This window comes from Epargyreus clarus, unplaced genomic scaffold (assembly GCF_041222505.1).
Source record: "Epargyreus clarus isolate Ecla_fem2 unplaced genomic scaffold, WU_Ecla_fem_2.2 ptg000007l, whole genome shotgun sequence".
Classification (NCBI taxonomy): domain Eukaryota; kingdom Metazoa; phylum Arthropoda; class Insecta; order Lepidoptera; family Hesperiidae; genus Epargyreus; species Epargyreus clarus.
In genome coordinates, this window is record NW_027332215.1 from 23,555,600 (window position 1) to 23,568,248 (window position 12,649).

The window sequence follows — 12,649 nt, forward strand, 5'->3', positions numbered from 1 at the left end:
GTTTTACGAAATAAATATGTGCCATCTACCTTGTTTAAACATACAAATAAATTTCCTCACTGGTATAAAACCCCATTGATTAAAATCTTAAAAACAAAAAAATCTCTGTAAATATAAGAAGTATGGTAATTTATCTGATTTAAATTCACGTTCAATAAAACTAATAGACATACCTATATCTAATTATTATCAACGTGTAAAAAGTTTCATATCCTTCCGCTATCTGATAAAAGAAATATAGCTGACTTATCATTTCTCTTAGTTTAGTTTAGTTTGCCAGAGATACTATGGATAAACTTCCGTTTAAGCCATACCTGCAATCGATCTGAATTTTGGTACTCATATCGATTTTGACTCGCTGATCGAGAATATCTTACTCAAAATACCCGCAAATTACATTTTCAAGGTCAAATTGCTAAAAAATGTTTTTTTTTTAATTGTTTCGCGTTTATTGCAACAAACATGAGCGTTAATAAATTAATATTATATAACATTGTATGAATAAAGGTAAGGTCTGAATTCATACGGATTGGACCCATCCGCACGCAGGGCAGTGCCGCGCCCTGCTCGCTTAGTTTTATATTGTCTTATATGTTCGAACCTAACCTTTTTTTTTAGTGGTGGGTGGGAGCGACGCCGGGTTATGTGGGATTTTTACCACACTAAAACCCCCCCGGTGGCCGTACAGCCTTACGACAGGCAGGAGATACCGTAGCCCTATTCTATTCCCGAGACTACAGGGACACCGCGCCGGGGGGCGCTATCTACGCCTTCGGCGTCTCCTTCTCCGCGCAGGATCGGCGCGCTCCCTGGCCCGTTCGGCGTCCTGTTTTGCGAGCATAACGTGGTCGCAGAACGCAACCACGCTATCCCACGCTTCGCCAGAACGGACCATTGCCGCAACAACAGTCTCCGGGGAGAGGTCCGGCCCTATACTCTGCACCAGGATCTGCCGCTCAGGTATTGCCACGCTGGGTAGTCCTCGAGGGTGTGCTGCGCAGAATCCTGGGCATGGCCGCAATGATAGCACTGCGCTGAGGCCTCGGGGTGTGCGTCCCGTGGCTCCTGGAGCCTATCACGCCAGCGTCTTAGGGCATGCCAGCTGGCTCTCGTCCGGAGCACTTCGACCTTCTCAGCGTTAGGAGGATGGCCACTCTGGCGGAGACCGCGGATCGTAAAAAAGATATCTGCGGTCATATCCGCCAGAATGTCCAGGGGCGGAAACCGCGCCAGGTATCCTCGTGCGACTCTGATCGCGATCATACGCTGCGTGGCATTCAATTTGGCCGCGCGGCGCCGGTAGCCCGACAGTCTATAAGACCATACGGGCGCACCGTAGAGCGCGACTGAGCGCACGACACCTGCGTAGAGGCGGTGGACTTCCTCCCTTGGTCCCCTTAGATTTGGTAGCAGTTTGTGCAAAGCACCCGCTACCTTGTGAATCCGGGGGACCAGACGGTCGAAATGCTCGTCGAAACGCCAGCGGCTGTCCAACACGAGCCCCAAGTATCTCATGCACCTGCCCACTTGGATAACCGCGTCACCCACCCGTACTGACATGCATGGTGGTTCCACGCCCTTCCGCAGGCCGTGGAACCATAGCGCCTCGGTCTTATTCTCCGCAACGCTAAGGCCTATTCCGTTTATCGCTGCGACAACACGTGCCACGTGTCCTATGTGCCCTAATTCGGCCAACCTCGTCGTGCCCTCAAAAGTCTCACCCTCGGCCAGGACGAGAGTGTCGTCGGCTGCGGAACCCCGCACACGACACGCCTTTCCCCGACACTGCTGTATCGGCCCGGATAGCTTACACTCCGGTTCGACAGATAGACCGTCAACACGTCACGCAAGTAGGGAGGCACCTGATGATATACGAGGGCCTCCCTTATCGCTTTCCAGGGCAGAGTGTTGAAAGCATTCACAATGTCTAGGCTTATAGCCAGAACGAATCAGCCACTGGATACGGCCTGCTCTGTGACTGCGCGAACACAGAGTATAGCATCGACAGTCGAGCGTTCTTTTCAGAAGCCGTACTGACTGTCGGATAGATCCGGACCGCTGCACGCCAAATGTCCGCTGATACGAGCGGAAATAATCCGCTCGAAAAGCTTTCTCACGTCGTTCAGCAGACGTTCAGAGAACGGTCAGCGCCAAAACCCAGTTTCTGTTCCAACCTAACGTTGGAACAGAAAAGTAAATAAATCAAGCTAAGTGGTAAAACTCTGCGAGTGAGTCGGTCCAATTCACCTTAATTCAATAGTTAAGAAAAACTACAACGTATTGATTAAACATGTTTTATGTTTGTAAGAAGTAATTGTCAAGTTACAGTGGCTTAGGCCAGCAGTGTCCCTGCATCATTAGGATTGAAGACTTGAGGGTAAATTTTTATATCATATGTCACTACAAAGTCTAGCTTTGAAAATGTTTATAAATACCCGAAAGCATCAAATGTAAAACTCATACGGTTTAGGCGAAATTAACGCTTTTTCCATTTTTCTCCCAAACAGCTGGGTTTATGCGGAAAACATACAGAACAAACAATGTTGATCTTTTTGTCGTGTACAACTTTTGTTTGAAATGTTTTTCTCTAACGTTAATGTTTGCTGCAATAAACGCGAAAACCATTAAACAATATTTTTTTAGCAATTTGATCTTGAAAATATAATTTGCGGGTATTTTGAGTATGATATTCTTAATCAGCGAGCCAAAATCCATATGTGTACCAAAATTCAGATAGATCGGAGGTATGGGCTAAACGGAAGTACACCCGATTCTATAGATAGTCCTGAACTGTTAAGCAAAATAAAGCTGAAAGTACGTTCATTTAACAAGCGTGACCCGCCTCTGTTATCAATACCATTAGTCAAAAGTAAGCACCGGAAAAACTCCATGGTAAGATCATGTAGATCCTTTAACAACATATCAAATAATATACTCGTAGATATAGATTTATACCATACCTCCGATTCTGAACTCAAGCGTAAATTGACAAAAGATTTCTTCACTTCCTTCAATTTATATTTATTAATATCTTCGTTTTTGCTTGGTTAAAATCTATCTCTCATGCTCTAGTTTAACTTGACCATCTATGTATCGACCGACCCTTTACCTATTTACTATGCTTGTATTATCTATTTGCGGAAACTTTTAAATGGCTGTCATTTACATTTTGAAGTCCTTTTTGAAGTCGGTTAACAAAGGAGTAATCCTTTGTTAACCGACTTCAAAAAGGAGGTGGTTATCAATTCGGCCGGTATCTTTTTTTTTTATTTATGTATGTACACGAATTACTCCGCCGTTAGTGGACCGATTTTAATAATTCGTTTTTTATTATGTAGAGACGAGCTGGAAGTTGGCCTCACTTAAATATGGTTAGGATCCATGGATGGGTTCTGGAGAAAATGAGGGGAACTCCTCCACCCATGTAAATATAACAGCTATAACTTCGCCGTTTATGAACCTACTTTAATGCCTTTAATTTTGAGATTTTGAGTGTGGATCAATTACTACAAGTTGGTCCCATTTAAATATGATGAGGATCAGAGTGGGTTCTGGAGACAAAATATGTAACTCCTCAACCGATGGGAATAATTGAGTTGTGTCGAAGATATTTGGTGTAGGTTCTAATGAAACTGCAAAGCCAGTTCATCATTGACTATTTATGGACAGTTAGGTTAGGTTGGAACATATAAGAAAATATAAAACTAAGCGAGCAGGGCGCGGTGGCGCCCTGCGAGCGGGCGGTTCGAATTAATGTAAATTCAGACCTTACCTCAATTCATGATCACGTTTATACAATTTTATATTGTATTCATATAAATGTTATTTATGCCATCACTAAAAAGGGTGAAAAAAATTTTTAACAAAAAATACAACCGACTTCTATGTCACTACCTACAAAGTAAAAAATAATTCAAATAAATGTTAGTTTAGTACATATTTCTGAAGTCGGCGCTTAATATATTTCGTTGGATAACGATGTAAACAGCGTGTCTAATATAAGCACCGACTTCAGAAATATGTCGGTTGTATTTTTTGTTAAAAAAAAAATATATGTTCCACTCCTAGCTGTAAGTTTTCCTTCAATAAATAAAATAAAATGATATGAAATATAATTGTACGGGTGGCAATCTAATCTCTCTAATCCAGGATCTAAATCGCAGGTACTTCTCATGGTAGGTATACTATTATGTAACCGCCGTTACACTACCCATAATTAAAGGGTATGAAGTTGTTGTAATTACAGACTGTTGTAAGCTCCCTAACTGACTACCAAATAAATAACATATGAGGACAAGTCTCCCTATCACACTAATGAACTCGTTACTCTATATCCTAAATTTAACTGAAATAAGCAAGGTTTTTAATTTTTTTTATTAAGTATCCATGGAATAAAGGAATAGTACAGGATCCCTAGTATAGTTTTCATCATTTATTAATAACAAGCTGATTTTTCGTGAGTAGCTTCGTTTCGACAAGACGCCCAACATTTTTCCTTACAGCAATGTTGGTAAATGGTAGCTTGATGGGGCAGCAAGGATAAAATATGTTGACCGGACGAATTCTAAAAATTTATTACTAACCAAATTTTTCTTTGTTAATTATCAAGATAATTATTTAAATAACGTGAAAAAATATTTGTCCTACAAAATATAAGGTTTTTATTAAGGCGTCCCCCCTCTCCAACATGTATCATAAACAAGGCCATGAAAAATAATTACTAACCAGCTGATTTTTTTTTTATTGGCTGTCTACCATTTACATAGTCTACCATGCACATTGTCCTACAAATTACATGGTATGTCATCTCGGACCTACACTTAAAAGTTGTAGTACTAATACTTAATGTAAAAATAATTAGTATCAAGCTGAGTGTTCCAGAATAGCTTCGTTTCAATGAGACGCCCAACAAATTCTCGTACGAAAGTTCTCGATTGTGGTTTATAACTAAAATAATAGGGATGAAATATGTTGATTTGACGAATCAAAAAAAAATATTACTAACCGAATTTTTTTTTATTAATTATCGAGACAATTATCTAAATAACGTGAAAAAATATTTGTCCTACAAAATATAAGGTTTTTTTTAAGGCGTCCCCCCTCTCCAACATGTATCATAAACAAGGTCATGAAAAATAATTACTAACCAGCTGATTTTTTTTTTATTAGCTGTCTAACATTTACACAGCTTACTACCCACATTGTCCTACAAATTGCGAAGTACGTTATTCCAGTCCGCCAGTTTTATAGTTTATTTATATTATATTATAGTTAAATTACAAATCTTGTAGGATTAATAAAAGTTACCCTTTTTTTTGTAGGACATTGTTTTATTTAGATAAAAATTATATTATCCTATCACGTGATACCTTTGTCCTACAGTTACTAATAAAAAAAATAATCCTGCGGAATTAACATCTTTTCAGCGTAGGTCCGAGATGACATACCATGCAATTTGTAGGACAATGTGCATGGTAGACTATGTAAATGGTAGACAGCCAATAAAAAAAAAATCAGCTGGTTAGTAATTATTTTTCATGACCTTGTTTATGATACATGTTGGAGAGGGGGGACGCCTTAATAAAACCTTATATTTTGTAGGACAAATATTTTTTCACGTTATTTAAATAATTATCTTGATAATTAACAAAGAAAAATTTGGTTAGTAATTAATTTTTTAGAATTCGTCCGGTCAACATATTTTATCCTTGCTGCCCCATCAAGCTACCATTTACCAACATTGCTGTAAGGAAAAATGTTGGGCGTCTTGTCGAAACGAAGCTACTCACGAAAAATCAGCTTGTTATTAATAAATGATGAAAACTATACTAGGGATCCTGTACCAGAAATGGACATTACATTGACAAGAATGCAAAGAAAACTTGAATATGCTTACATTATAACATTAATATCTAATGAATTAGGGTAGTAAGGCAAATTCATTTTACTGTGGCATTCTATCTTACTCTTATTCTTTACGTGTAGCAGGGCATGTATGTAGAATATCTATTCTATGTGAATTTAATTACAAATTATGTCGATGTCGTTTACATACAATTATTTTTATACCTAAGCAGTTATTCTACCAAATGAAATAGACTTACTAATGTATGAATTACTTTTGAAATGTATATAAGAAAAACTGATGCATGGGTACGGTGCGTATTATTATATAGTAGCAATTTTTCAAATAATGTAGTGCTATCATCTTCAAATATCTGTATTAGAACGAACTGTAACATGTACAAATATATCTCGTTTTAAAAATTCTTAGCCATTGCCGTATTTTCTTAGAACTCAAACGCCAAGAGAACGTCGTACTTTCGTCTTATGCGGGCGCTCACGACAGATCTTAGCGTAAAACTTTAGGTCTTGTGCAAATGAACGACTAAGTTTTTGTACAATTGAATAATTTGGCAGCAATATTCTAATGAAGCTAGATTCCAAAGTTGACAGTGCCGGTTTCATTCCATTATAGATTAATTTGATTTGTGTGGCGAATTCCGTCACTAAGTATAATAAATAGCATTACGAATTTCACGTTTAAATACTCTCAAATGACGAAACAACTTAATTACAGTAATTTCAAAGCCATCGAGATTGCAATGTATTGAAAACAGAATTCATATTAGCACTTCACAGAATTGCACCAATGATCGATCGATAAATTTCGCAATTGAACGCGGTATTTCAGTTATTTTGACATTTAACACTTTCGATGTTTCTGTAACAGCTATACGAGCTCTGGATAAATTGCAATTACAGATTTGCTATACGTTGAAGGCCACAATCATATACTTAACTGTTGAGTAGAATACGTCATAATAACGTAAATTTTCATTACCGTCGAGAAAAAAGTTACATTAAGGGGAAAAAAATGAGTCGTTACGAATTACTATGCAGAGCAGGAAGCCACATCGTTTCTCTCGCAGCCCACTTCATTACTGGCCCTGTTCGCTGGGTATTATTGCTGTGGAATAAGTTTTCACTTATCTCATTTTACCTAAATAACATTTACTTAGAGAAAATTTCTGTATGTATACAATGGTCACGTATTTTGAGAGAAATGAGATTAGGATAGCACCTGCATTACTTAGATCCTATAATGACGGCCATTGTAGCTACTGTCGACGTTGTCTGCGTCAAGGCATTCAAGGCGATGGCTATTTGTGAGAGTGACTGTAGCAACTACGAGTATTTCTATTCTAGGCTTATAGCAGCAGTGATCACGTTATACTCTACTTTGAACGATATAACAAGTACAAAATAAAAAGCCGCACTTACTTATAAGAATATATATTGTAAAATACTGTATTTTATTTTAATGTAAGGCTCAAACACCTTCATAATCTTTGTCATACGGCCCAAAATATATACATATAGCTTTAATTATACAAACTTCATCATTTGTTTTACCCTGTTAGGGATGAAATTAAAAAAAAATAAACTGTTTATTATTTAGAGGTGGAATACTCAAAATTAAATCCTTATATAAAATTATATATGTAGTGAGTAGAGAAACATTATAACTTGTTTTATTGGTGAAGGAAAACATAGTGAGAAAACCTGCAAGATCTTAAAATAATGTTCTCAAAGGTATGAGAAGTCTACCAATACCTTTCCATCGACGTGCACTATGGCCTAATCTTACTGCTGGACATAGATCTCATATCCAGCAGTAGGATAGTGCCGAGTTGACGACGATATAACTAGTGAGTTAGTTACGAATCTTCGTACAGGACACAACAAATTAGTTCTTCATAACAACTATGAATTTATTCAATTGTCTTTAGACGAGCATGAGTCCTAAGGATGGTATGTCGCAAGCGAGTATTTAAAATTGCTTTAATTAAAATGAATGGCAGTTGCCTTTATACGCAAAGTAATACGCACCAAGGAGTAAATGTACGCTAAGCCATTAACCCCATTACTGACGCAGTTTGAATTAACATACACGTCATCATGTTAATATTGCCTTAAATTTTTGCACAATGAGCACCCACGTTGTGGAGCGTTCCAGGTTCCACTCCCGGTTATACCTAATCGTAAATGTAAATTGTCAATTTTAGATTTATGTTCTGGGTTTCTATGTTTGTAAATGTATACTTGTTTATTTCTATTAGTGTAGAAAGCGCCTATTAGGAATATATATATACCTCCAATGTAATTTAATATTAAGTAATCCACATCGTTTGTATGGAATCTAAGACCTCAGGGGATTTCAAAGCTTGTTCAAAGCTCGGACATATTCATAATAAATTGCCACGTAGGTCAAACGTGAACTTAAGCTGGCGCTTAGTATAATATAAGTATAGATTAAAACATAATGGCGCCAGTGATATAAGCTCAGGAAATTATTAATAGAAATCGTTTAATATTTTTATTACAGCGACAACAATAATATGTAGCATTCATGCCATTTTCGCAAGTTAAATTCCTACAAATAAATTTCAAGTAAATTAAAATATTAATATCGTCTTATTATAGCCAGTGTTAGATTAGGTGTACTACAGGAATCAGTGCGAATTATACAGTGCAATGAACTTCAAGGACCGATTTGAAAATTATTCAACCACAATGCGCGGCCAACCATTCACTACCCAGAACGAGACTGGTCACCCTAATGATCCCTTCATCGGCGGCATTATTAAAAGCGAAAAATGGGATGTACTAACATTATTTTTTTTATATAATATAGGAGTAGCAGACGAGTATGCAGTCCACCTGATGGTAAATGGTTACTGCCACTCATGGACATCTGCAACATCAACCCTAAATAAGATTAGATATTCCTACCTGAGGTCGGCCACAGATGCGCCGCTACCCCTGAGTAGTAAGCTGGAACGCCTCGGAAAAGTATGTCTCCCTTACTACACCCGTCAAACCAAAACACAGCAGCGCTTAACGCTACTGTTATAGTACTGGTAGAAATTCAATTCGTTAGACTCATATTCAATGTTCCGCATTGGGGCAAGATGCGGCACTACGCTCCGGCCCTCGCAAACTCGTCGGGTAAAAACCAGTGCACAGCCTTACCCAGACATAATGATTGGCCAAGTGTGAGCCGAACTCGCATACGCATGGGCCCCTACTTCTAAAATATTATTTATTCATTTATTTTTAGGATTTTTATCATACCAACCATAAAAGTAAATACATTGTGAAAGTTTGAACTGTCTTCTTATTTTCGGTCGGTTTTATGTACGACGGCCCCCTATTTACTCGTATTTGAAACCATTTTTATTTTAGTACTTGCTATAGAAGCCACGTTTAGCCGCGGTCAGACAGCGGAGGCTTAGTAGTAGGGTTCCGTTTTTACCTTTTGGATACGGAACACTGAAAAGGATTTCAACCATGTCTTTATAGAAAGAAACAGATAACAGAAATTAATTTTGCCGTTACGGCTAAGTGGTGGCTGCATTAGAAGTTGCTAGACATAAATAAACTTAAATATAGATTGTTACTGTGAAATTAATAAATAAATATAATTAATGTGATTAAAGTACATTCTATTTTTTGTATTTTAAGCGAAAAGTCAATGATTGCGTCTACCCACAACAACAACACAATTTGCGATAATTATAGTCATTAGTTTAATATATAGCATATCACATTGAGCATAGAAATGTAAGGAGGGAATAGTTACCACAATCAATTGAAATTGTGCCGACCTAGGTCATTGAAGCGTAGTGAACAATGGGCAATTTAGCGAAGCGAGACGATAGATCGCCAAATCGGTTGATAACCCATTAAGCCCGCTTCAAATTCTCACAAGAATCTCGCGAGAACGCGAGAAAAGTATGAGAAACGTGAACGTGGAGCCTATTCTCGAAATCTTCTTGGGTTCTCGTCTAGTTCTCCAGTTTTTGTCGGTTTTTTGGCTCGAGACAAAGAACTCGAGAACTTTTATCTACTCTACACTCGTATGTTCCTCAGTAGAAAGCAACTCGCCGATTAGAACAGTTGTACGTGTTTTTATTGAACATCAATATGAGCTGAATTTCGACGGAAGACCTAGAATTGACATTCTTTGAATATTTTTAAACAGAACAAATTTTATGGAATACACATTTAAAAAAATATATAATTAAGTTTAAAAACCACGATGCCTGAAAACGTATCAGTACCTTGATGAAAATATCTATGATGATTTAAAAGCAAAAAAAAAACGTAATTTGTTTTTTATCTTTAATATAAGCGTTATTATAATACGTAAATGCACATAGCAATAAGCTTGTCGCAGCAGTTACTTCTGCGACCATCGTCATCGAGTGGAATTGTACTGATAAAGTTGCGAGTGTGGTACCATAGAAGGCGAGTTCTCGCGTGATTGTGGAGAGCGTATTACGAGATGAGCATTTCCGCATTAGGCTCTCCCCATATAAACCGTATGATGCGCGACGATGTGACGCGCGTGACGTCGTGTACACTTCTGTCGTAAGCGATTTTTTGGGCATTACCATTACATGCACAATATTTTTAGCGACTGTACAATAATTTTTCTCACGACTGCAGAATTTTCTCGGGTTGTTAATTTTCGCTTTAACGCAGCATGATTATCCTTAATTACGGACAGTAGCTAAAGTTCACATTAATGGCGCGCCGCAAAAGTGAGGTTAACATTAGGCCTTTAAACATAAGTTTTCAAGACAATATCGACGAACAATATATATGTTATATTTATAATATTTATGAGAAAATTATAGCGCTAGGCCTCCCGACTGGTGCGGATGCTAGCCCCGTCCAGTGTTCGTTCTTGGGGACTTTAACGCCCATTCCAGGGCTTGGCGGAGTAATAGCGCAAACGCGAGGGGTAAAGCGGTACTCGAGTGGCCGGCGGAACTGGACTTACGCCTGTTGAACTGGGGCTCAGTGAGCACATGCGTGCATTGGAAAGCTGCACCCATGGGTCCCTCCGTTAACGGAAACCCTGGATTCCGACTTTGTCACGGTCGTTATGGGAAACCTGTTTCCTTTCACTCCGGATAGCCCTAATGTCGCGGCAGAAGCGTCGGTGCGAGTGGACGGAGAAGTTGGCAGTCAGTGGAACAGAATTAGAATGGGCCGTGAAACGGTTGGCCGCGCGAAACACCGCACCAGGCCCTGACGGAATCCCGGGTCGCGCCTGGGTGTTGGCGCTGACCGTCCTCGGGGAAAGGTTGCGGTCTCTGTTCACTGACTGCCTCCGTGCCGGTCGCTTCCCAGCAGAATGGAGGCAGGCGAAGGTGGTGCTCCTCCACAAACCGGGCAGACCCTCAGACTCACCCTCGGCCTAGAGGCCGATATGTCTGCTGAACGAAGTGGGAAAGCTTTTCGACCGGATTATTTCCGCTCTTATCAGCGGACATTTGGCGTACAGCGGTCCGGATCTATCCGACAGTGAATACGACTTCCGAAAGGAACGCAAGACTGTCGATGCTATACTCCGTGTTCGCGCAGAGACAGAACAGGCCGTATCCAGTGGCGGAGTGGTTTTGGCTATAAAGCTTGTCATACTCAACGCATTCAACACTCTGCCCTGGAAAGCAATAAGGGAGGCCCTCGTATATCATCAGGTGCCTCCCTATTTGCGTGACGTATTGACGGCCTATTTGTTTAACCGGAGTATTAGCTATCCAGGCCGTTACGGGAGTGTCAAAGAGAGGTGTGTAGTGTGCGGGGTCCCGCAGGGGTCGGTCATGGGGCCACCCCGGTGGAATCTCGCATACGATGTCGTAGCGTCGGGCTGCCGGCGCCTCGCGGCCAAATTGAATGCCGCGCAGCGTTTGATCGCGATCAGAGTCGCACGAGGATACCGGACAATATAGTATGAAGCGGCCACAGTCCTAGCGCGGTTTCCGCCCCTGGATATTCTGGCGGATATGACCGCAGAGATCTTTTTTGAGATCCGCGATCTCCGCCAGGGGGCCCAACCTCCCAACGAAGAGACGGTCGAAGTGCATCGCACGAGAGCCGGCTGGTGCGCCCTAAGGCGCTGGCGTGATCAGCTCCAAGAGTCACGGAGCGCGCGGTAAATGCAATTCTGCCCAGCTTCCGAGCATGGTTGCACAGGAAGACACGCGTCACCTACCGGCTGACACAGGTACTCACCGGACATGGCTGCTTCGTTGAATACCTGCACGGAATAGGCAGGGAGGCCTCAGCACAGTGCCGCCATTATGGACATGCTCTTGGATTCTGGGCAGCACACACTCGAGAAGTGCCCAGTATGGCAGCCCGAGCGTCAGATCCTGGTGCAGCACATAGGGCTAAACCTCTCGCCAGAGAGAGTTGTTGCGGCGATGGTCCGTTCAGGCGAAGCGTGGAATAGCGTGGTCGCATTCTGCGACCGCATTATACTCGCAAAAGAGGAACGGCCGAACGGGCCAGGGAGCGTGCCTATCCCGCGCGGAGAAGGAGGGCGTAGATAGCGCCCCCCGGCGCGGTGTCCCTGTAGTACCGGGACCAAAATAGGGCTACGGTATCCCCTGCTTGTCGTAAGAGGCGGCTAAAAGGGGCTTCCGGGGTTGCGGGCGGCAAGAGTGGGAGCTCAAACCGTCCAGCAAGTGACCCCGGGAAGGACAGCGATATGTGTGGTCGCATATCGCCATGTAATCACCAGGACGGATGTGAGAGTAGCGTAAATTGCTCCTCCCAGGGCAGAGCCCGC

The 12,649-nt window shown here is 40.9% G+C and overlaps 2 protein-coding genes across 3 annotated transcripts in view; both read right to left on the reverse strand.

Moving 5' to 3' along the window:
- The window catches only part of LOC140743701 (coiled-coil domain-containing protein AGAP005037), a 275,840-nt gene that overhangs the window by 200,749 nt on the left and 62,442 nt on the right, over positions 1–12,649 (reverse strand). The window lies entirely within an intron of this gene.
- Positions 761–10,907, reverse strand: LOC140743804 (uncharacterized). The gene is made up of 3 exons (XM_073075391.1): positions 10,853–10,907; positions 1,266–1,748; positions 761–993 (listed from the first exon to the last, which is right to left on the reverse strand). The coding sequence occupies exons 1-3, from the start codon at positions 10,905–10,907 to the stop codon at positions 761–763; spliced, it is 771 nt and encodes a 256-aa protein (XP_072931492.1).

What these genes read in the sequence shown, in the direction of transcription:
- LOC140743804 (XM_073075391.1), bottom strand. Translation starts at nt 10,907, where the DNA reads ATGGGTGCAGCTTTCCAATGCACGCATGTGCTCACTGAGCCCCAGTTC. An exon ending in TGAGCCCCAGTTCAACAGGC is followed by an intron (nt 1,749 to 10,852) that starts GTAAGTCCAGTT and finishes GGGGTTCCGCAG; the next exon opens with CCGACGACACTCTCGTCCTG. An exon ending in CAAATTGAATGCCACGCAGC is followed by an intron (nt 994 to 1,265) that starts GTATGATCGCGA and finishes GATTCTGCGCAG; the next exon opens with CACACCCTCGAGGACTACCC.